The sequence below is a fragment of the Bombyx mandarina genome, chromosome 09, assembly GCF_030267445.1.
Source record: "Bombyx mandarina strain Sakado chromosome 09, ASM3026744v2".
In the NCBI taxonomy this organism is placed as follows: Eukaryota; Metazoa; Arthropoda; class Insecta; order Lepidoptera; family Bombycidae; genus Bombyx; species Bombyx mandarina.
Window position 1 is genome coordinate 12734464 of NC_143216.1, and position 26337 is coordinate 12760800.

Here is a 26337-nt window from a genome sequence, read left to right on the forward strand (position 1 = left end):
AGGAAAAATATGGGAAATATTGGATAACGAAATAAAACAATATACGCATTTTATTGTGTATTTTATTAATTACAATTTCGCACATCAAATTTTACATACATTTATATTGATGAGATCACCATCTTCCCTAGTTGTCCCTGTGTCAGGGGTTGGCGCAATATGTCTTCGTCGTCTATTCATCTTTAGTTTTTACATGTAAACTCATCAGGTAACTTGCATTACTTTCTTTTAGTAACGTCTCCGAACCACGGTGACTAAATTAAATTAATTACAAACTAGAATCGCTATAAGCAAATTTAATTTCGATTAATAATTGAAGAAACGTATTATTTTAACGTGAAAAGGATTTAATTGTCTGCACGCTTAGTATCGAAACAGATCTGTTTCGAAGGAGGATTATATTTTAGTACAGTAGCGGAGTCAATGCCTAAGACATTCTCTACCAGTCAATGAAGGGTGGTGTAGAGTCCTGGGGTAGGTGCATTCCTTTTTGAGACAAATAGTAGAAAAAATAGTAATAGTAGAAAAATAAACTATAGTATTTAAGTGCAGTCGTTGCGCAGATTGTTAGGTATCATTATCAACCTATAGACATTCGCTATTGGATATAGACCACCCCCAAGTTCCACCACAATTGCCGATTTTTTGTTTTCATGTGACGACCGCGCAGACGCAGCATGGGCAAATCTCTCAAAAGGCAGATCGACGCTCTTACGAAAAACGCGGGAATTCGTCCGATATAGGCGTATTTGTATATAAATACATCAGTTAATCTATTTACGTAAAAATCTGTACGAAACTACACAAATAAAACAAATTAAGCTCTTTTATTCGCGATTAAAAATGTTACGAAGTCTAGTGTCTATGTTCAGATTGACAAAGATATTTTGTGCATATAGTACTATCGGTTTGTAAAGCAAATGTTGTTATTTATTCTCCAATAGTCTCAGGGTAGCGTTCGTATTTTCCATGGTACCACCGCCCGCATTGTGCGCTCTGTGGCAGATAGTTAGGTATACTAATGCACAGGAATCTCGGACATTTGACATGTGAATCAAAATATGAGTTCAACAGTAAAACGGAACGTTTCGGATTAGATAGTACATAATTTTTATTATTCTTAATTAAATTAAATTTAAAATATATTACTGTACTAATATCCAATATCATATATTAATATATCATACAAAATTACTATAGAAATTTTTTATATGTATTTACAAAATCTTAAAATCTAAATACTTATTTGATGAAAGAAAATATTTTCATTCATTCAGATTTATCAACATTATAGATAGTTTAAGAGTTGTGCTTAATAGCACAACTCTTAAACTATCTTCTTAATAGAAATTTAATATATTTACAATTCTTATGTACTTAAATAGAGAGATTACTAGATTTATATGTAGCACGTTTTTTGATTGATAAATGTAAATAGCTTGAGTAACGATAACTCATTTTGAAGAATTAATCTTGGAATTGATTAGAACAACACTAAAATAATGTTATTAATGTTGATCAGAGTCAACTTATTATATAATAAAATCTTTTAAATATGACAACACAAGCTCTCACAACTCAACCTCGATTATATTATATTATGTATACCTTATGATTGTTATCTCGAATGGCACGAGTGTTAAATCTATATAAAAAACCCACACGTGAATACATAATAATATTTACCAAAAATAATCATCCGCCTTCGTAGATAACTCCGACTTAGATCTATCATTAACTCATTTGAATTATTCAACAATAAATTGATATTTTTTTATTTTAAACCATAAGATATCTTCAAGGAAAAATACATCCATTTTGGCATGTATTTAATGTGAATATTTTTATAAATGCAATTCGTGTAATGTTAAAATTGAATGAAATATTGAAGCCATAAAACATAATGTTGGTCCATTTTTATTGAATTTTTACTAAAGAAAGATTACTTAAATCATATCCAGTTTTTAAATTACATCTATAATTACAATTAGTTTTGATTGTGTACTTATCAATGAACATTAAAAATCTATATAATTTAATTGTATAATCTATATTACACACATAATAATATGTTGTATTTTAAAATTTAAATCTAAATATATCATAACACACATAAGATTTATATGTATATACATACATCTAATACTTATAAAAAGGAATATTATTTTGCGATTTATTATGCTATTTCACAAAATTATTTTATTTTATGAATACATCGATAGAGCGCGCAGGAGCAGACTATAATGTTTAGTGCGTATGAAATAAAGATAATTTACCTAGATGTATCTAAATATTTTAAAATTGCCAATATTACGATTTTTTTTTATATAATAATTGTTATTAAAAGATTTATGAAAGTAGACACAAAACACACTTGTGTTGATAATAAGAATTACGTCAATTTTAGAATATCAAAATAAAAAATGTTTTTTTTTATTGTGACGACTAAGGGTTGATTAACACATTGATTTCGAGACCATTTTCTAAGGGTTTTCAACTCAGACCATTAGGTCTTTTCCAAGTAAAATTTTACTTCTTTCTTTCTTTCTTTCTTATTATCCTAAAAAAGCGTGATATTCTTACAAACATAAATATGTACATTCAAACATCATTGTCTAATATTAAAATCAAAAGTATACAGACGCTTTCGACTGATGGCATTAATTCTATTTATCGATATTCTATCTCGAACGAGCCATTACAATGTACATCTCAATTATTGCTCTGATAAGTCACCGCAATGTTCCACTGGTCAAAAATATGTTTATAAGGTCTGATTTTTATTTAAGCACGTTCACGCGTACAGTTGTTGTGGGGTGAGGGGGACGCGCTCGCGTCGGTCGCGTCAAATCCACGTGCGCTCGACGGCGTGGGCGGAGGCGGTGGCGGCATGCGGGGGGCGGGCGCGCGTCCCCTCGCCCGCTACGCCGCGCCGAGGTCATCCCGCACTCACCGACGCGTTGTTGTTGTACATGCTATGCATCGAAATCCGGATAGTGCCTACACAAAACCACCAATTTAAACCATCCAAAGCCCGATCGTGGACGGATCGACACCGACTGTGTTACGGGTATCGTACACCAAAACGACAAAACTAAAGCTGTCATAGTAAGGAGACAGTGTAGACAGAAGCCAGTGGATGAGGTTGCGAGCACGAAATGCGATAGACGAGTCTAAGGATGGACCGGCGTAACTACTGGGGGTGAACGAGAAAGCAGACACATTATTCTCACGTGCCATCGGTATATGTATTGAAGTTTGCAACCGGCCTCACATTAATCTTACTTGTATATCTGATTTGCATGAAGCAATTGGGGAGAGCCAGGTGGTTTTTTGATGAATTTTGTAGTCTTGAATAGACCTATGAAGAAGAAGAGAAAAAGAGTGTACATACATCTCGACGATAATCGATTTCAATGAAATCAATCGAGATTTGCATGTCAAAACTTAAAAAATTCGTGTAGATTGAGTTAAATTTTTGGATCAGATTGAACTCTCAGAAGTTTGAAATCGAAAGAGAAAGAAGACGACGATAACATGGACATTTTAAATAAACATGAAATCAATCAATCGAAATAATGAGTCTTCTGGACCTTCTAGCGTTACGCCAGTTAATTTTAATAGCTTCTATTTTATGGTACTAATGATTCCTGAAAACGAATTTCAGCAATCTTTAAACTATGTAATGTAAGTACAGAGGTGACTGCAGTGATATTGGTAAAGTGAATTTACATACTTGTTCCGTTCTTTCGGCTGGGTGAGAGGGAGCGCATGGATCTATCCGTCCTGTCTGGTCCCAGAGCCCTGTGCCTGGCGAGGCCACCACCACCGAAAGCACCACAACACCAGAAGAACTGCTTAAAGCCTCGTCGGAATCTGGAATCGGAAAGGACAATGAAATTTACCAATATTCAATAGCCGAATTACGAGTTATATTCAATTAAATCATTATTACTCACTTTGAGTTCATCCAGCAATAAATGATGGGATTATACATCGAGTTACTCATCGCCAGCCAATAGATGCCCAAGTAGATTTCTTGAATATGCGGGTAGCTCACAACATCAGGATAGTACGATATTACCACAAAGTAAACATGGAACGGTAACCAGCAGACAGCGAAGATGACGACCACAACGATCATCATTTTAACTACCTGTAAAAGATATGTAGCTCTAAAATTGACTTAAACAATCTATAATCTCACGATTTACAAGGAAGTTCTCTTCTGGGTCAATTAAACATTTCAATACAGTAGATTGGGGGGATTAGGGACTAGAGGTAGAATAGGGACAAATCTGGGATGTCACAATACTTTTGTCGGGCTGTTAGAGATTTAACTTTGTTGAACTGAAAATGACTTTTATTTAGTGTTTAACAATATTAAATAGTTTAATTTAGTCATCAAGGTTTTGTAACTCATTAGAGATGTTAAAAATTCCGATTCCCCCCATTTTACCATACGTTTCAGAGTTGAAAATTTGAGGTTCGATACCGCCGTATATCCAAGTCATTGCTCGTTGGAAAAACATCAGGTGTGTCAGGGCGAGAATCAAGTCCGTTCTATAATGACTCAATACAGTTGTGCGATACACGATATCTCGTTAATGACTAATCTATTATCGATGAGATTTTCCGTCAGAAATCACATTAATTCATTAGCAAAATCATTACAATATATGACGTACCAAAGAGTGATATTTTAACCCTGTCTCTGAATCTTATAAACAGAATGTCGTGTACAAATCTAATATCTCATCCAGCTGTTAGTGTCTGTTGAATCTATTTCGATCAAGAAATAAATTGGATTTACAAAGAACTGGCGACCGTCAAAGGGCAACGTTAATTATTATTTCTTTGAATATTGAGGATCGAGATCTCTTGGGAAATCACTGCTTACAAAACGTTGTTGCCATAAATCGAAATGCATTACTACCTATATCTATTTATTCTGTCAGTTTTTGAGATTTAATAGTCAATGTCATTTAATATATGGAAATGGTAGTGCAAGGTGCAGGGAAGGGGAAGAGGTTGACCGAAAAAGACATGGATGGAGTGTGTGAGTGACGATATGAGAGAGAGGGGTGAGTATTGAGATGACGGGTGATAGAATAGTATGGAAGAGAAAAGTTAGCTGTGCCCATCTTGTACCTATCCCATCTAGTGGGATAAGGTGGAGAAAAAGAAGAAGAATTACTAATATATGATTCAATTTTCTATTTACTTTATATTGTTCTTTTTCCATAAACACGTCATTGTACAGCGTAGGTTTTATTCTTGCAAAATAAATTAAATCTCATTTCTCGTAACAATGGAATATTCTCACCCGTCGTTTGCTCTTTACATTGTCTAGTTGTCGTTGCGTGCACTCTCCAATAGACTGCGATCCCCACAGCTCCACCCCGACCCTGGAGTATGCGTAGGTCATCGCTATTATGGGCATGAAGTATGTCAGCACCATGAACAACACATTGTACCTGCGAAGGTTGAGCTATTGTTCGGAAAAAAGGTGTACGATTTCAAAAAGTCAGATGTGTATATTTGTACTCCTATTGAATGTTAACATTTAAATGTTTTGGTCGAAATGTTAACCACTCTTTTTAAAAACTAAACCATCAAACATTTTCACTTAATGCCGAATCGTTGGATATCCTATTGAAATGTAGTATTTTTGTAACGAAGTTCCTTATGGGACGATGCGGAGGGGTACCCTAACCGGGAAAAAACGTCCGTAACGTAAGTTTTTATTAGTAATGCACACAGTGTACGACTCAACTTTGTAATAACGTACAAATCAATAATACACACAGTGTACGACTTAACTTTGTAATAACGTACAAAAAATAACATATTATTTTTTTATCATTCATTGACCACGATCTCAGAGCGTTCGTTTGCGCAATACACTAAGTCTTATGGAAACAACCGTGAATGAAGTGTACCACAATAAGTTCGCACGTTACCGAATGACCGTGGGTAGTTGCGAAACCTCCAGTTTCATTTTCTTTATATCTCGAATAGAACTTAAAATTAATATTTTTATAATAAGGAACTTCGTTCCTATCCGGTGTCCCACGACACCACACATCTTTTTTTATATTTAAAATTTCTACAAACAGAAGTATAATGTAATGATGGTATCGAAATTTTATTTTCAGAAAAGTCCCGGAGAACTCAAAAAATAAATCGAGCCAGGTTAAATTGCCCGTAAGAAAGTCTGACTTGCAATGCTATATTTCATCAATTGACTTAGCTTGCTGTTTTTCAAATGTAAGCTACAGTTGCAAAGAAAGTTACTCAGCGATTATTTTGAATCACGACTCTGCACGTCCTAGCTCTCTGTGTGACGTATTAAAAGATTCGATGTCCAATAAATTTGAATTCGAGGCTATAGTTTTTCATGAAACAGCAAAGCTGGAATTTGTGCTCAGTATAAATTCATACGTACGCATATTCTAAGCGAGATCTAGTCGTCATACCGTCTGGCCAATGGGAGTAGCAAACACATCTGTAACAATTAAATTATTATTTAGCTTTTACATATAGATAAAAAAAAGACATTTGATTGGTATATGTAATGATCATGATCCCGATGCTGAGGTTTTTCCCCCCTGCCTATTCGCTGCTAGCCTAACAGCTACTCCCGGAGGAGTAAGTGAATTCACGAGCTCAGTTTGAAAGATTTTGCTAATACTATTCCTAGCAAGAGCAGTGCTTCGTTGAATCTACTACTGCAGCGGAATCGCGACACACTGCGAAGTTCCGGCGAGAAACGGCTTATTGAGACTATCAGACAGACAGCAAGACAACAAATTGGTCATCCTTGGCAAAACGAACTCCTAAATATGATTTTAATTGTCTTACGCATGGTTCGGATACCCTTGACTCTTTACAGCATTAGAACTGTCACATCTATCAATGTATTTGTATTGCAATTGTACTTCAATATCATGTTCAAACCTGATAGTTCCGTCGGGCAAGGAGACGTTTTCAGTTGTGAAGTAAATGAGGTTGGGGCTGCTGATGAAGGAGCTCCACGCCCAGATGGCTGCGGTGATGCCGAGGGTCGCTCTCTTGCCGAGACGCGGCTGAAGTGGACTCATGATGGCGACGTAGCTGGAGGTGAAAGATTTGGTAAAGTCGTGGTGTACTAAGCAACGGGTGGTTGAGTTATTTAAAACAAAGTGAAACAAAAGTATTTAAGGGTATTATTGTGTATGTACTGCATGTGTTATATCGCTGAATGTTTATCAATTGCGTGAGTATCTACTGCGTGTTTGTGATTTCAAATAATTACGTACTTTTTAAGCTATTGCATAGATTTTATCGCGGGCCTTGAGCGCGGCTTGAGAGCGGAATCGTGAAATTCCGTAACGAAAAAAACCTTACACCCCTCACTACGCCTACTATGTACTACTTTGTGAATATGCGCGCGGCATGACGTCGCACTGCATGCGCATTATGAAAAGTCTGCCTATCTCTCTCTCGCGCGGTCTAGTTTATGAGTGCGAAGGGGACAGTTAATGTTTCGTTTTTTTAATGTTTATAAATATAGCGCGGTCTTATTTTATTATTGTTTTAATATTAAATTACTATTGTCTAATTATAATTTCATAAGTTGATAAAAAAATGCTATGCAATAGCTTTACCGCGGCAGGCCCCGAGTGCCAAACGTGTTTTTTCTGCCTATTCTAGTAGACTCGAAAGGTTATACTAGATTCTTCAAGCGAGACGCATTATTACTCCAAACGCTGCGACAGTTCACAGTGTAAATATTAATGTAGAAACATAATATCAAGTTACTAAGCAAACATGAATCGGATAAACGTAAAAGAAAAGCAAATATTTAAATTGTGACATCGACAATCGTGGAAACTGTGTAATGGATATACCGTGTCAAAGTTCTACGTTTACCGAGTTTATGTAATTTATGAGTTATCAATCTTCCTCCCGAGTTCTTTGTTTACGTAAGAAAAATGTAATATGCCCCAGTCAGCCTATCGGAAAACAATATAATAATTTATTTTGTTTCTCTCTTAAAGGTGTAGTACAAATACAAATAGAAATTAATCTTATAATTTATTTTGTAAGCCTTTGAAAGAGCTAAGATCAGATTAAGACGACTTTGGAATCCAGTATGAATGTCGCTATCCACTGCGCGGAGGACAGAAGTGAATGGAGGAACATAGTCCTAACAAAAATGCTCCGTAAAGTTCACGACCCTCAGCACTGAGAAATACGACGCACGGAGGAGGAGGAAAGAGCTAAAGTCTGTAGGTACTAGGTTCAAAGACTTGTATTACTGATCTCCAGGCTCCTTCTTAAGATAGATTAGGTTAAATAGGACTATTTTAAATATACAAATTTGGAAAGTAACATTTATTTGTTCTGCGCTTCCATATTATTATTCATATGTTGAATTAGTTGCGTATATTAGTGAAGTAATTTGATGAACAGTAATTTGTTATTTAGTGAGTTGATGAACGATAATTTGTGATCAATATTTTTTTTGGGGACCACGGGGGTCGTGTTCTCTAGAGGAAGAGGTAGACCTAAGAAGAAATGGATGGATTGTGTGAGAGACGCTATGGGTAGGAGGGGGGTGAGCGAAGAAATTGTATATGATGAAAGAGTACGGAAGGAGCAAACATGTTGCGCCGACCCCAGGTGACTGGGAGAAGGGCAGGATAATGATGATGATGGGGGTCGTGTTCTACGCGTGAAACAAATAAACTAATGATACATTGGATATTACCATATTCGACCTGCATAGCTTACTGATTCTTGTAAATCTATGGCCTAAATTAGTTGTTGATTAAGCTTGGATTATTACAATACTATATCATGTTTTACTGGTGGCAGGACGTCTTGTGAGTCCGCGCGCGTAGGTATCATCACCCTGCCTATTTCTGTCGCGAAGCAGTAATGCGTTTCGGTTCGAAGGGTGGGGCAGACGTTGTACTGTAAAAACTGAGACCTTAGAACTATTATCTCAAGGTAGGTGGCGGCATCCCTGGACATCGCCAATGCGTTCAACACCCTGCCCTGGTCGGTGATCGCAGGGGCGCTGGAGTATCACGGCGTCCCTGCGTATCTCCGTCGGCTGGTCGGGTCCTACCTCGAGGACAGGTCGGTCATGTGCACCGAGCACGGTGGGGCGGTGCTCCGCTTCCCCGTCGAGCGCGGTGTCCCACAGGGGTCGGTCCTTGGCCCTCTCTTGTGGAACATCGGCTACGACTGGGTCCTTAGCGCGGGGTGCCCTTAGCGCTCCTCTCCCGGGTCTAAGTGTAGTTTGTTACGCGGACGACACCTTGGTCGTGGCCCGGGGTAGGGACTTGCGCGAGTCTGCCCGTCTTTCCTGCGCGGGGGTGGCCTTCGTCGTCGGCAGGATCCGAAGGCTGGGTCTGGAGGTGGCGTTCGATAAATCCCAGGCCCTGTTGTTCCACGGGGCCCGGAGAGCGCCGCCTCAGGGGGCCCACCTCGTGATCGGAGGCGTTCGCGTCGAGATCGAGGCGACCGGGTTGCGGTACCTCGGCCTCGTACTGGACGGTCGTTGGAGCTTCCGTGCTCACTTCGAAAGATTGGGTCCCCGACTGATGGCAGCCGCCGGCTCGCTGAGTCGGCTGTTGCCGAACGTCGGGGGTCCCGACATGGTGGTGCGCCGCCTCTACACGGGGATGGTGCGGTCAATGGCACTGTACGGGGCGCCCGTATGGTGCCACGCCCTGACCCGTGACAACGTCGCAGCGTTGCGACGTCCGCAGCGCGCGATTGCGGTCAGGGCGGTTCGTGGGTACCGCACCGTCTCGTTCGAGGCGGCGTGCGTGCTCGCCGGGACGCCTCCCTGGGACCTGGAAGCGGAGGCGCTTGCTGCGGATTACGCGTGGCGATGTGATCTCCGCTCCAGGGGGGAGCCGCGTCCCGGCGCGGCGGAAGTTCGAGCGCGGAAGCTTCAATCTCGGCGTGCCGTGCTCGAGGCGTGGTCTCGCCGCCTGGCGGACCCCGCCTACGGGCGACGGACCGTCGAGGCGATCTGCCCGGTCCTCTCGGACTGGGTGAATCGCGACCGCGGACGTCTCACCTTCCGAGCGACGCAGGTGCTCACGGGACACGGCTGTTTCGGTCGCTACCTGCACCTCGTCGCCCGGAGGGAGCCGACGCCGAAGTGCCACCACTGCAGTGGCTGCAACGAGGACACGGCGGAGCACACGCTCGCGTGCTGCCCCGCTTTCGCGGAGCAGCGCCGCGTCCTCGTTGCAAAAATAGGACCGGACTTGTCGCTTCCGACCGTCGTGGCTGCGATGCTCGGCAACGATGAGTCCTGGCAGGCGATGCTCGACTTCTGCGAGTCCACCATCTCGCAGAAGGAGGCGGCGGAACGGGAGAGGGAGAACTCTTCCTCCCTCTCGGCGCCGTGCCGCCGCCGTCGAGCCGGGGTCGGAGGAGGGCGTTTGTCCAGCTCCGGCCCCTATGAGGAGGCAGTCTCCTCCCGGTGATGGTCACGGGGCGACCTAAGGGGGCTGAGACTGCGCCGCACGCTACCGTCACTCTAGCGCGCTGGCACCAGGAGGACGGGACGACGCGTCGGCGGCTGCGGACTGCGATGCGGTCCGCATTTTCGTCATCGCTGTCGTCGCCGAACATACTGTGGAAGAGCAACCCGGTCGGCGGTGTATCGCGTTCCGACCCGGCAGGCTGGTTCTGGCCCAGCGGGGTATCCCGGAACACCAGCGGCATCGCCCGGGCGGCCTGAAGGGCCGCCGTACCGCGGAGACTGACGTCGTTGGTCGTCGACTATCGCCTCGACGACCCGTCGGTCGGGCGTCCTCGGGGTGGCGCCGCGTGTCTGGTTGTAGTGTTGACCGCGGGAACCCCCCTACTCTGACCGGGTTTTGACCCCGGACGGAGATCGGACGCCGGGTGTAAGAGTGCAGGGGAGTCGTTTAGTGGGTGGGCCCTAAATTCCTTGGGCCCGCGGTCTGCTCTCAACACCTGCAGATCGTAGAGTCTCACATACCCCGCGCGCCCCCTAGGCGCGGGGACCTCGTAGGAGGTTCGGCCCTCGGCCCGGAAAAAAAAAAAAAAAAAAGGTGGCGGCATTTACGTTGTGATATCTATGGTCTCCGTTAACCACTTAACATCAGGTGGGCCATGAGCTCGTCCACCCGCCTAAGCAATCAAAAATAAAAAAAATGTTTTTCAAAACCCATTATGCTTTTGTACTATGTTGAGGTAAATTTACCTGATTAGCAGTCGACGTCAAACTTCTCCAACAAGGAAAAGCTTCGGACATCTGTTTTGTGAAACTTTTAAGTAAACTCGTCAACCGATTGAGAGATTAACAATATTAACGAGTTTCTAAAGCGAGGGTCCGTATTTAAGCTTCTCCGATAATTGAAAATAATCTTGTCTGTCCAAAATGACTATAAGGTTTGCTTTCCTAAACAAATATTACAAAAAAGCCATAGGCTAGTTTTGTTATTCTGTGATTTATGAAAAATGTTGAAATTGACTGAAAAATATAACGATTTTGTAACCTATAAATTTTTCGTATTATATTTTTCGTAAATTTAAATTTAATTAATTCTTCAGGGGTGAAGGAGTAAAAAAACCTAAAGCAAACAAAAAATAGATCTTAATGCTACTATAGTATACTTTTAAGTGACATGTGATGAGACGGAATGAAAATGAGGTTGGTAAGAGAGTGTTAACTATGAATGTGGAAGGAATTAGGAACAGAGGTAGACCTAAGAACAAATGGATGGATTGCGTGAAAGACGATATGTGTAAGAGGGGAGTGAGTGAAGAAATGGTATATGATAGAGGAGTATGGAAGGAGAAAACATGTTGCGCCGACCCCAGGTGACTGGGAGAAGGGCTGGAGAATGATGAAGTTACTATAATACAAAACATATTCGTATGGTCCAGGGTCTTTGATAGGGAACGAATCGTAATAATATCATACACGAGGACCTTAATAATTGTAACTATGGATATTTCCTCTTAAAACGAACAACGATTTATATAGTGACCAAATTAAATTTTCTTTCAATTTAAATTATTTCTCCGGTTTCCACGAGTCGTAAAAATTAAGATTACTTGTACGGCTTATGTCCAGCAGTGGACGTCCATGGGCTGACAAGAAGAAGAAGAAGTACGGCTTAATCTCGGATTCTTCATAAAATATAATTAAAATAAAAATGCGAGATTAAACCATTAAAGTAATTTCAATTACATGATTAAATATGAATTCGAATACTAAATGAGATATCAATATCAACATATCTTACCGATCAACGCTGATCGCAAGGAGCGTGAAGACAGACGCAGAGATGCTTAGTACCGCTATAAACTGACAGAATTTGCAGTAGAAATGTCCGAAGGGCCAGTTGGAGTTCAGCATGTACGTGAAGTTGAAGGTGACGTTAAGTGTTGACACCATTGCATCGGCCACCGATAGATTCACTATATAGAAAAAAAAGGTTGTTCTGTAAAAAGGTGTTACAGCTATGCGGAAATGAATTTTACTCGATTTACTGGTGGTAGGACCTCTTGTGAGTCCGCACGGGTAGGTACCACCGCCCCGCTCATTTCTGCCGTGAAGCAGTCATGCGTTTCGGTTTGAAGGGTGGGGCAGCCGTTGTGACTATACTGAGACTTTAGAACTTATATCTCAAGGTGTGTGGCGCATTTACGTTGTAGATATCCATGGACTCCAGTAACCACTTAACACCAGGTGGGCTGTGAGCTCGTCCACACATCTAAGCAATAAAAAAAAACCTTTCAGGGAAATAGGTACTACATTTTTTCAACGAAGCATTTCGTTTTTTCGCATTAAAAGTGTACAATTTCCAAAAATATTCGAAATTGAGTTAATATGTGGAATCATTTGGTATCGCCAGTATTTTTCTCATAAATACTGTCAAATGAGGGTAGTTTAGTTTTTTTTTTAGTTTACCTATATTTTGACTACTATTAACAAAATTAATACATAATTTTATCTTACTTTAAAAGACAAAGAATGTAACTGGTAAAAACTAAAAAATAACTGTTGTAAAGATGATTAATATTAAAAATATCGTATGTTAAACCTTTAAAACACTCTCCTGTAATATTTAGTAAGTTTTGAGATTATACAGTTTTTATGCGAAAAGACGATTTGAAGATTAGTTAGCGCTGGACATTGGTATGATTTCGCAGGAGAGCTTCGGTGTCCTGATCATCAGTGCCGTCTACTCATCTGTATGCTTTCTGTAGGGTTTCGCCCTTATTCTTAATACGATAAAGAACTCTTTTCTCTATATCTAAGGCTGTACAAATTCATTTAATCTTTTCAAATGTTCAACCCGGTTTTCTTTATTTTTTAAACCAGTGTTTTATGAGTTTGACATTCGCTGTTTCATAGTGAAAATCTATTACTATCCTCTGTTACAGGTGGCAAATTTATAGGCAAGGAGACAAAAACATTAAAGGAGCACTCTTTCAATTTAATATTACTTATATGTATTTATTTTATGTGTTTCATTATATATGTACGTATATGTATATGTTTATGTTATTTATGTGTGTAATTGTGTATATATATAGTCTGATATATTATATATTAGTGTCTTTTATTATTATTATTATTATTGTTATTGTGTATTGTATCAGTAAATTGATTATATTGTATTCTTCTACCCACTCATGTAAAGCTTTCCTTCTTTAAGAACGGTTAGCTGGTAGATAACTCAATTGTTGAGTTAAGCTCGCCATTTTTATATCTTATCGCAATTACTGTATTATATTAACTGTGTACAATAAAGAATAATAAAAAAATAACATACATTAACATCTGGAATGTTAAACGTGGCTATGAAACCTTCAGCAATTCAGAATACTTCAATTTCCGCGTTATTGAAATATTATGAGTTCGTATTATGGATTCCGCCAATGTAAAATACTTTTAATGACATACCCAAGAAGTAATTGGTGACGCTTCTCATCCGCTTGTTGGTGAGCACTATCCAGATGACAACCAGGTTTCCCACGGTGGCGACGACCACCATCCCAGCGAAAAGCACCGTCCACAGAATCTGCCTCCACCACGGCAGGATGAAGGATTGGTATGGCTGGTTCAATAGGTTCAATTATTAACATCAACTTTTAAAATACCTGTAGAATTTACACCGAAATAGGCAGGGCGGTGGTACCTAGCCGTGCGGACTCTCAAGAGGTCCTACCACCAGATTATCAGATTATCTCAAAATACTCAATACGTTTTCTCTTATATAAACGAACGTAATTTTTATGATGTTTTAGATTTTAGTGAAGCTTCTCTCCGCTCCGGTGAGATAAGATCTAAATCAAAACAATTTATAGCCGTTTGTTAGCACTCGAAGTTTTAATCGATGTTCATACAACTCTCATACTCTGTTTCAAAGTACTTGTAAAGTTACTGAAACCACGTATCAAATTTTATCGTGTATATATATAAAGACTGTTTTAATTATTTTTTTTATAGCTTAGATGGGTGGACGATCTCACAGCCCACCTGGTGTTAAGTGGCTACTGGAGCCCATAGACATCTACAACGTAAATGCGCCACCCACCTTGAGATATAAGTTTTAACGGTCTCAGTATAGTTACAACGGCTGCCCCACCCTTCAAACCGAAACGCATTACTGCTTCACGGCCGAAATAGGCAGGGCGATGGTACCCACCCGCGCGGACTCACAAGAGGTCCTACCACCAGTAATTACGCAAATTATAATTTTGCGGGTTTGATTTTTATTACACGATGTTATCCCTTCACCGTGGAAGTCAATCGTGAACATTTGTTGAGTACGTATTTCATTAGAAAAATTGGTAGCCGCCTGTGATTCGAACACCGGTGCATCGCACAACACGAATGCACCGGACGTCTTATCGCTTAGGCCACGACGACTTCGACTTTAATGATTAGAAACGAGAATATTTGCGAATATTGTAGAGATTTCAGCTTCAGGTTAACAGGTAAGCTGCGAGTCAAAATCAAACTATCGCCTGTCGTACACAACGCACAATTACAAAGTATTTTTTTATATATTTTTACGAATATACCGGACGTCTTATCCTTTAGGCCACAACGATTTTTTATTATGGAACGGATGTAGTACCATTCAAATTGGAAGGCATGACTGCTTTTCGGCAGAATAGGTGGTAGGGTACTGGTGGTACGACCTCTTGTCAGTCCGCACGGGTAGGTACCGCCACCCTGCCTGTTTCTGCCGTGAAGAAGTAATGCGATTCGGCTTGAAGGGTGGGACAGCCGTTGTAACTATACTGAGACCTTAGAACTTATATCTCAAGGTGGGTGGCGCATTTACGTCATAGATGCCTATGGGCTCCAGTAACCACTTAACACCAGGTGGGGAGTGAGCTCGTACACCTATCTGAAAAAAAAAATACGCAGAAAACAGCGATGTTTCTTTATTATTTAAAGTTAATATTGACCGCATTAAATTAGGTATCTTCTTGTTTTCACTATTATCTTTTTAGTTAAAATTTGCCGATTGCTTCACAAGGTGTTTGAAAATTTCTGATTAACAAAAGCATTAATTTTCAATTTGATTTAATGAACAAGTAATTCCCTTCGGCTAGGCAGAGATGAATAACACGCTGGAATGTTTATATTTATAGTTTACTTTTTTTAACACAGTTTTTTTTCCTAAATACAACGTAAGAAACTTCGGTATTGATTTTCATGCTTCTTCCTTTAAAAGTGACAAATTTTCAGTACAATTTTTTAACCTCTAATATAATACAAAGCGTATTGGTCAGAGTTACGATTTAGAATACAACATGATCTTCCAATGGTCTTCCAAATAAACCTTCATCCCGTAGTTTTTTAACCAATCAGGAGTGAAATTTTCAAAAGCCTTACTACATATTTTACGGTTACTAATTGATCGAGTGACCGCTTTTTTTGTCTCAAGTTGGTATAGATAGGTAGAACTGAAAACCGATAGTAATCGTACTGTATTTTCTATTATATTCCCAACATTACGACACTATAACATACCGTAAATAATAAACACTTAATCTCACATTTTAAAAAAAAGTATTGTAATCACATAGACGATTATGTGAGAATAAGATATTTTATTGCGGAGACGTGAGGAAGAAATAAGCAGACTAATAGTACCTACATATGCGGGCTTAAAATACGCATAACTCCTAGTGGTTTAACCTACTAGTATCGGCTCACAGATGCTCACTGCTGGGCATCGATCTTCCTCAAGCCTCGCCACAATAACCAGTTCTGCGCTGTCTTTGTCCAGTGGATTCCCGAGACCTTCAATAAGTTGTCGGTCCATCTTTACTCATGTTACATCTTTCCGGCGATCTGTTTTATGAGGAATGTGCCCTGTTCACTATCATTATATCCTTCGGGTAGCGTTCTTTGTATTATAACAGTATACTGAGATTGATAATCCCAATGCCAAACGTGCCAATTAAGGCAGCCCCAATAACATATAGCCCCAATATGACATTAATAGTTACGCAAATACAGATGTTATTCCTCCATCGTTACCGTCGCAAAATTGGCGCTTACCTGCAGTATTTGAACATCGAGATGGTCTATTGTTTGATATGCGCACACCGGGCGTCTTAACTGCAAGGACATGGCGACTTTAATTAATAATGATTACGTAATATTATGTGGAACCCTTACCTCGGTTGCGTTTTGCGAATCGTTAACATATCTCTCGTTTTCGACATCGTAGAACGTGACGTAGAAGCTATCGAGATCCGCTAGCGAGGTTGACTGGTTGGAGGCCACTGTTGGCCCGAGCTCGTCCAGCATCATAGCATCGGGACCTGCTTTAGAAATAAAAACATATTTATTAGTTTTTTTAAGCTATTGCATAGTTTTTATCGAGAACTTCGAGCGCGGTGACCGAATCAAAAAAATCCGTAACGAAAATAAAACCTAACACCCCACTCGGCCTACCATTTAGCTCCCGTTCAACACATTCACTCGCTGCGCTTGTGTACTGTTTGTGAACAAGCGCACAGCGTGACGTCGCACTGCATGCGCATCATGAAAAGTTTGCCCATCTTTCACTCGCGCGGTCTAGCTTATAAGTGGGAAGGGGATAGTTAATGTTTTGCTTTTGTTAATGATTATAAATATAGCGTGGTCTTATTTTATTATTGTTTTAATATTAAATTATTATTGTCTAATTATTGATAATAAGCATAAGTTGATAAAAAATGTTATGCAATAGCTTTATCGCGGCAGTCCTCGAGTGCCACACGTGTTTTTTTGTTTACAAACTTTCTCCCACAACAACTTCTTTCCTATTCTAAGCAGAACGCATAGATCTCTTACCGTCGAAATAGGAAGGGTGGTAGTAAACATTGACGGGCTCAAAATCCCTCCAAATTTTGTAATTACTAAAGTTTAATTTTTATTTGATAGTTTTTTTTTTTTAATTTGTCGATCGTAAGCCCGTGTTAGGTCTAATAGACACATGTTAATTAGATACCTGCGTCAGAATTTCAGCCGTTATGATCGCACTATGCGATCTACATGCGAATTTAGGTACCTGGTGTCTTGCATATTAGCTATGCGCCATAAAGAAGACTCGATTCAATTATGGTCGGTTAATGCAAACGTTTATTTTTATTTGCTTTTATAATTGGGGTTAGCCCGGCGTTTATCCTAATTTGACATTCTTTAATCGACTCCGAAACAGAATTATCAATTAGACTGTATGTTTTCATGTGAATTACCTCCGAACTGTTGTTCGCTCCGGGCATTTCAATATTGCAATAATTGTTACGTTATAATACTCATTGTAAAAATGAATATTAAAAAAAGACATGCCCGCTGAGTTTCTTGCCAGTTCTTCTCAAGACGGAGGCTAGTTTTAGTGAAATGGCGGTAGTTCTTTTTGACGTTCAACAAGTATGTACTTTCATTTATGTTGAATGATTTTTTTTTTATTTGATTTGAACTGTTTTTCTAGGTGAACCGATTTTAATGAATTTTCGATTTTGTTGATATTTGTTTATTTGAAAACTGGTACATCTCGTGTGATCCCGTTTAATATTATCCAGATCTGACCAGTTGTCTTCGAGCTATATGGATGATATTCTCATCTTATTCTATTATAATGGGTTTTCTCCTTCTTTTTTCTTTTAACTTCGTTTTGTTACTTTCACTTCTGTGGATCACTCTGAATAATCAAATAGCACGAGCGTACCGTCCTTAATAATTTCAGTAACAAACACAATTTATTAATAAAATGAAATACACATTTAAATATATTTCAATTGGCTTGGGTTTTTTTACATGTAAAACCGAAGCACACTCGTCAATATAAATCTAAAAGATTGCAAACTATGGGCGTTCTTGAGCAGATGATGTCACCTATTATAATTATATTAATAGCTTTGCCAGGATCATTCTTAGCAGAAGAATGTACTCAAAAGACTTGACAAGAACCCTCAGGTGGGCTTTCCATTGCCGATATGACTGTAATTACAATCTAGACGTAGGAACATAGAAAGAATACACTCTCTCTATTCATAAGAGAAAAAACTAGCAATTATCCCTCAGACACAGCCCACTGAGTTTCTCGCCGGTTTTTCTCAGTGGGTCGCGTTTTCAGAATAGATAAAGGACTGCAAAGGACTGCTCTTGCTAGGTTAGTGTTAGCTAATTCACCAGGTCAGACCCCCATGAGCTCACCTAGCCGTTCGGTGAATCTAATATGTCCACACCTCAAAGATAGAGAGGAAAAAAAATTTAGCAGTAATTTTTTTTGTGGCTTTGATGGGTGGACGAGCTCACAGCCCCCTGGTGTTAAGTGGTTACTGGAGCCCATAGTCATCTACAACGTAAATGCGCCACCAACCTTGAGATATAAGTTCTAAGGTCTCAAGTATAGTTACAACGGTTGCCCCGTCCTTCAAACAGAAAGCATTACTGCTTCTCGGCAGAAATAGACACCGGGCGGTGGTACCTACCCGTGCGGACTCACAAGAGGTCCTACCACTAGTAATTACGCAAATTACAATTTCGGATATTATAATTTTCGTCACATAACGGATTCCAACGAGTTAAATCAAATTGAGGTGGGATAGGAAATAATATTTTACATTAAGTAGACGGAATACGAAAAATAAAATTATGTTGTAAGGAAATAAAGGAAAATGCTAAGGGGTTTGTCGTATAAATGTCATAACTCCGGCACTTAATCACGCTAGGACCAGGTAGTAGATAAATTTATGGGCTCACGGCTTACGGAATTGTCTGTTGAGTTTACTTAATTTTAGAGATATTTTCGTGTGATTTTTTGTACCATGTGATATAATGGTATTCGAAAATCTAGTTTTAAGGTTAATTAAGGTTGTAAGAATCATAATCAAATAATAAAACGAAAAATGGTAAAAGAAACACTAAAAAAAGAAATAGAAAGAGTTTTTTTTTTGCTTAGATGGGTGGACGAGCTCACAGCCCACCTAGTGTTAAGTAGTTACTGGGCCCATATACATCTATGACGTAAATGCGCCACCCACCTTCTAAGGTCTCAAGTATAGTTACAACGGCTGCCTCACCCTTCAAACCGAAACGCATTATTGCTTCACGGCAGAAATAGGCAGGGTGACGGTACCTAACCGTGCGGACTCACAAGAGGCCCTACCACCAGTAAAGTCATTCCGATAGAGGCACCCGTCACGTGCGGACGTGCTCATCGACCACTCGATCGCCCGGCCTTTGTTCGCCCGGCTTTTGTTAGCCCGGCCATTGTTCGCGCGGCTTGTGTTCGTGATACATCTGCCGATCAAGTGTTTTTCCTGGAAGTTTTTATTTGTATTGTTTCTTTTTGTTATTTCTGTGTTCGTGGTACATCTGCCGACCAAGTGTTCCTGGAAGTGTTTATTTGTTTTGTTTCTTTTTATTATTTCTGTTTTGTTGTGTTCTTTGTCCTGTAGTAATAGCGCCGCATCGCCACCTGCGTTCAATAGAACCGCTCAGGTCCGAGAAATTGGGGCCGCCCCACCTGGGCACTCAGCGATCATGGACGCTGTATTTGCGGAGTTCCTCCGACTTCGCTACCCACAGCTCGCCTCAGAGTTTCTTACCTTCAAGGCTAATCACACTGCGAGCCCTCTCGAGGACTCCGCCGTGCTCGCTGCTCCTGCGTCGCCTGTACCTGCGTGCAACGCTTCTACATCGAGCACCGCAGCCTCCGTCGTGCCTGCCGTTCCCGCGTCGCCTATACTGGCGAGTAAAACTGCTGCGTCGTCCGCCGTGGCCACCGTTCCAGCAGCGCGATCGTCCGCGGCCTCCGTCGCGCCCTCCAAAACACCTGCTCGTAGGTCACCTGCGCCCGCCTCCTCGTCCTCCGACTCTGACTCGGAGATGGAGGTCGACCTCGCCCCCGCCTCATCGACGGATGGATTCACCCTGGTACAAAAGGGTAAGAAGCGTGCCGCGGAGTCTCGAGCTCCCGCGGCCGCTAAAATTAGCAAAGCCGCGAACGCGTCGCGCCCCCGCCCTCAGACTCCCGTTGCGCCTCCAGCCCGTGCCACTCCGTCGCCGCGTCCGGTGGCACAAAATAAAACCCAGACCCCTCCCCCGGTAATCCTCCAAGAGAAGGCAGCTTGGGATCGAGTTTCCCTGGCCCTTAAAGCCAAAAATATCAACTTCACGAATGCCCGTAACCTCGCGAACGGCATTCAAATTAAGGTTCGAACACCCGACGACCATAGGGCCCTCTCTTCTTACCTCCGTAAGGAGCGTATAAGTTTTCACACGTATACGCTCCAGGAGGAGCGCGAACTCCGTGCCGTCATACGTGGCATCCCTAAAGAGTTGGATGCCGAGCTCGTTAAGGCCGACCTTCTCGAACAAGGCCTACCGGTTAACTCCGTACACCGCATGCACACAGGCCGCGGAAGGGAGCCATATAACATGGTTCTCGTCGCCCTCCAGCCTACCCCCGAGGGTAAGCAAATATTCAACATCCGAACGGTATGTAGCCTTTCCGGAATCGCCGTCGAAACCCCACACAAGAAAGGCACACCTAGCCAGTGCCATAACTGCCAATTATACGGGCATTCTTCCCGTAACTGTCACGCGTGCCCCCGATGCGTCAAGTGTTTAGGCGATCACGCCACGGCCCTATGCACTCGCGATCAAAAAACCGCGACGGAACCGCCTAGCTGCGTCCTGTGTCAAACACAGGGTCACCCCGCAAATTACCGCGGATGCCCCCGAGCCCCGAAAATAAATCGCCGCGTCGCCCGCCAAAACCGCCTCCGAGCTTCCAGCCCAGACATCAAAGCCTCGGCACCCTCTGTGTCGCAGGCTAAGCCAGCGTTCGTTCCGGCGCCGGTGCCCAGTGTCTCGGCTTGGGCGAAACCGCTGCCGTACACGAACACGGTTACAACTCCCTCCTCCGCGATTCGTCCCGCCCCCGCAACTCGTCCCTCTCCCGCGACTTGCCCTCCGACCGCGTCCGACAATCTCGCTTTAGCGATCGACTTCTTTCAGTCAATCAACTTTGAGCGCGTTAACGCTTTGGGCGACGCCATTCGCGCTGCCTCCACTGCACAACACTTTATCGCCGTTGTGCAAGAATACGCCGACGTATACGCGTCATTAAATACGTACGTCCTCCCCTCACTCCGCCGGTAATCAATGGCGTATATAAGTAGAATAAAGCCCCTATCCGTAACGATAGGATTTTTTAACGCTTACGGTCTCGCAAATCAACGTGATCAGGTTTCTGACTTTTTGCGTGACCATCAAATTGATATCTTTTTGGTGCAGGAGACCCTACTTAAGCCCGCGCGCCGTGACCCTAAAATCGCGAACTATAACATGGTCAGGAACGACAGGCTCTCTGCTCGTGGTGGTGGTACCGTCATTTACTATAGAAGAGCCCTGCATTGCGTCCCGCTCGATCCTCCCGCGCTCGCTAATATCGAAGCATCAGTGTGCCGAATCTCACTGACGGGACACGCGCCGATCGTTATCGCGTCCGTTTATCTTCCACCGGATAAGATCGTTCTAAGCAGTGATATCGAGGCGCTGCTCGGCATGGGGAGCTCTGTCATTCTGGCGGGCGACCTAAATTGTAAACACATCAGGTGGAACTCACACACCACAACCCCGAATGGCAGGCGGCTTGACGCGTTAGTCGATGATCTCGCCTTCGATATCGTCGCTCCGCTAACACCGACTCACTACCCGCTAAATATCGCGCATCGCCCGGATATACTCGACATAGCGTTATTAAAAAACGTAACTCTGAGCTTACACTCGATTGAAGTAGTTTCAGAGTTAGATTCAGACCACCGTCTCGTCGTTATGAAGCTCGGTCGCGCTCCCGACTCCGTTCCCGTCACGAGGACTGTGGTGGATTGGCACACGCTGGGCATCAGCCTGGCTGAATCTGATCCACCATCGCTCCCGTTTAACCCGGACTCTACCCCGTCTCCTCAGGATACCGCTGAAGCCATAGACATCTTAACGTCACACATCACCTCAACATTAGATAGATCATCGAAACAAGTTGTAGCGGAGGACTTCCTTCACCGCTTCAAATTGTCCGACGATATTAGGGAACTCCTTAGAGCTAAGAACGGTTCGATACGCGCCTACGACAGGTATCCTACCGCGGAAAATCGTATTCGAATGCGTGCCCTACAACGCGACGTAAAGTCTCGCATCGCCGAAGTCCGAGATGCCAGATGGTCTGATTTCTTAGAAGGACTCGCGCCCTCCCAAAGGTCTTACTACCGCTTAGCTCGTACTCTCAAATCGGATACGGTAGTAACTATGCCCCCCCTCGTAGGCCCCTCAGGCCGACTCGCGGCGTTTGATGATGACGAAAAAGCAGAGCTGCTGGCCGATACATTGCAAACCCAGTGCACGCCCAGCACTCAATCCGTGGACCCTGTTCATGTAGAATTAGTAGACAGTGAGGTAGAACGCAGAGTCTCCTTGCCAACCTCGGATGCGTTACCACCCGTCACCCCGATGGAAGTTAAAGACTTGATAAAAGACCTACGTCCTCGCAAGGCTCCCGGTTCCGACGGTATATCCAACCGCGTTATTAAACTTCTACCCGTCCAACTCATCGTGATGTTGGCATCTATTTTCAATGCCGCTATGGCGAACTGTATCTTTCCCGCGGTGTGGAAAGAAGCGGACGTTATCGGCATACATAAACCCGGTAAACCAAAAAATCATCCGACGAGTTACCGTCCGATTAGCCTCCTCATGTCTCTAGGCAAACTGTATGAGCGTCTGCTCTACAAACGCCTCAGAGACTTTGTCTCATCCAAGGGCATTCTCATCGATGAACAATTCGGATTCCGTACAAATCACTCATGCGTTCAACAGGTGCACCGCCTCACGGAGCACATTCTTGTGGGGCTTAATCGACCAAAACCGTTATACACGGGAGCTCTCTTCTTCGACGTCGCAAAAGCGTTCGACAAAGTCTGGCACAACGGTTTGATTTTCAAACTATTCAACATGGGCATGCCGGATAGTCTCGTGCTCATTATACGGGACTTCTTGTCGAACCGCTCTTTTCGATATCGAGTCGAGGGAACCCGCTCCTCCCCACGACCTCTCACAGCTGGAGTCCCGCAAGGCTCTGTCCTCTCACCCCTCCTCTTTAGCTTATTCGTTAACGATATTCCCCGGTCGCCACCGACCCATTTAGCTTTATTCGCCAACGACACGACTGTTTACTATTCCAGCAGAAACAAGTCCCTAATCGCTAAGATGCTTCAGAGCGCAGCCCTAGCTCTAGGACAGTGGTTCCGAAAATGGCGCATAGACATCAACCCAGCGAAAAGTACTGCGGTGCTATTTCAAAGGGGAAGCTCCACACGGATTTCCTCCCGGATTAGGAGGAGGAATCTCATACCCCCGATTACTCTCTTTAGACAACCCTTACCCTGGGCCAGGAAGGTCAAGTACCTGGGCGTTACCCTGGATGCATCGATGACATTCCGCCCGCATATAAAATCAGTCCGTGACCGTGCCGCGTTTATTCTCGGTAGACTCTACCCCATGATCTGTAAGCGGAGTAAAATGTCCCTTCGGAACAAGGTGACACTTTACAAAACTTGCATAAGGCCCGTCATGACTTACGCGAGTGTGGTGTTCGCTCACGCGGCCCGCACACACATAGACACCCTCCAATCTCTACAATCCCACTTTTGCAGGTTAGCCGTCGGAGCTCCGTGGTTCATGAGGAACGTTGACCTACACGACGACCTGGGCCTCGAATCTATCCAGAAATACATGAAGTCAGCGTCGGAACGGTACTTCGATAAGGCTATGCGTCATGATAATCGCCTTATCGTTGCCGCCGCTGACTACTCCCCGAATCCTGATCACGCAGGAGCCAGTCACCGTCGACGCCCTAGACACGTCCTTACGGATCCATCAGATCCAATAACCTTTGCATTAGACGCCTTCAGCTCTAACACTAGGAGCAGGCTTAGGGACCCCGGTAACCGTACTCGTCGAACTCGACAAAGAGTTCGCCGTGCAACCTAACCCATGAATCAGCTCGCTGAGTTTCTCGCCGGATCTTCTCAGCGGGTCGCGATTCCGATCCGGTAGTAGATTCATTCGCGAAGCAGCTGCTCTTGAGCTGTTAGGTCTCCTTCGGAGGCGCTCGGGTAGCTGTTAGCAAAGCCCACCCCTCCTGGCTGAGCCTTTGCTCGCCCACCTGTCCTGGTGAAACTGGAAAGGCCTCCGGGCCACCAGTAATACTTCAATCATAAAAAAAAAAAAAAAACCAGTAAAGTAAGTAAGTCTCTCCCTCTATGGCTGGTAGGCAGTGACTTGGCCGTGCCCCAGGCATTGCTGGCTTACATGAGTGACGGTGACCACTTACCATCATTTGGGTCGTATGGTCGTCTGCTTACAAAGGCAATAAAAAATAAAAACGGTACGTTGCGATGGACATATAATAAATACTACAGGAGATATAACCCAAGGAGGTTTTACGTTGACAGCACGTGTAAATAACAAACTGAACTTACAATTAATTTCATTTTTTAACACGTTTTTATTAGGTTCATACGTACGTTACTGTGTATGTATGTAACGGAAAATTCGAACATGATTTAGACCTCCCTACAAACCGTCGCATTTACTCAAAATTATCAAGAACCGATAACAATTCAATATTTTATACAGTTAGACCCGTTATTTATTCTGTCAATACTGTTCTGTATATTAGATGTAATTTATAAAATTATTATATTGTCGGCTTATTATTATATAAGTCTTTGTTGCGCCTGTAATTTTCCAGTAAATTGGACGTTTCTAATTCCATGAAAATGACGTTTAAAGGTTCTAACACATAGGTACAAACATTTATAGATGGAACTTAAGAACTTAATGTGAATTTTATTACTGTTACGCCGGTAAGAGTAACGTCATCTATCGCCGAATAGTCGAACGAATATAGAAGGATCTAGAATGCTCGAGAATCACAACGCCATCTATTATCAGATAGCGGAAACTACTACTAGAGAAGTGTGGAATATTCTCGATAATTCTAGGGATGAGATATCGGCTATAAAAGCGTTGTAGGGATGGCACGCAGTCAGTAATCGGAACTACTCGAAGCGAAACAGCGAACGGATCACCTGAAGCGAAGCGGAACAAGCGAATTGAGAGTTTTAAAGCGTTTGTTGAGTGTTTAAAAGTGTTTGTGAAGTGTGTAAGTGTTTTAAGTGTAGAATACAGTTTTAAGTTGTACTTTGGTGACATTTTATTTATCCCGAATCCCAGCGCGTAACATTGCCATTAAGTTTTCTTATTCTAAATAAAATTGTAATGTTTGAATCTGCTAGGGAATGCGGCCAGGAAATATTTACTGAAAAACGCCGTGTAATGATATTATTTGTACTTAAATTGCTTTTGAATTACAGATCTTAAGAGCATCCGTAGCTAAACGTCAATAACATTAATTAATGATTAGATTACAAATTAGCAATTCTTAAATGTAGAAACTGAGAGAGATTTTCCTTTCAAGAGTCCTGAAGTTAATTAATTAAGTGGAAATTAAGAGTAGGCACTCTAATATATTGAAAATATAGGACCTTTGATTCAGTTTATTGGTATAAACAGTGGGGTATGAAAGGTTATTTCGGTTTCATTTATTGATTTATATATTATGTTGGAGACGGTCATTAGTTTGGTAGCTAAACGAAACGCAGCACGATTCCCGAAAGATTGTAGCACGACTGCGGTATTGTCGGGACTCGGCTAGCTTCGTGCTACGACAGGCCGGTAACCACCTAATCCATGCATCAGCC

At 42.3% G+C, this 26337-nt stretch overlaps 1 protein-coding gene across 3 annotated transcripts in view; it reads right to left on the reverse strand.

The window, feature by feature from the left end:
- Positions 1-2542: 2542 nt before the first annotated feature.
- Positions 2543-26337, reverse strand: part of NGR-A24 (neuropeptide receptor A24) — a 195192-nt gene continuing 171397 nt past the window's right edge. The window contains exons 2-10 of one of the 3 annotated variants that reach the window (XM_089729935.1): positions 16697-16842; positions 13958-14111; positions 12291-12465; positions 6961-7116; positions 6449-6508; positions 5327-5477; positions 3960-4156; positions 3737-3876; positions 2543-3000 (exon numbers count right to left, since the gene is read on the reverse strand). In XM_089729935.1, coding sequence (XP_089586061.1) covers positions 2939-3000; positions 3737-3876; positions 3960-4156; positions 5327-5477; positions 6449-6508; positions 6961-7116; positions 12291-12465; positions 13958-14111; positions 16697-16831 — 1230 coding nt within the window. In that variant the 5' untranslated portion in view covers positions 16832-16842 and the 3' untranslated portion in view covers positions 2543-2938. Of the gene's footprint in view, positions 3001-3045; positions 3362-3736; positions 3877-3959; positions 4157-5326; positions 5478-6448; positions 6509-6960; positions 7117-12290; positions 12466-13957; positions 14112-16696; positions 16846-26337 lie in introns of those variants that run through there. The other 2 variants (XM_028173136.2, XM_028173134.2) reach the window with 2 other exon arrangements.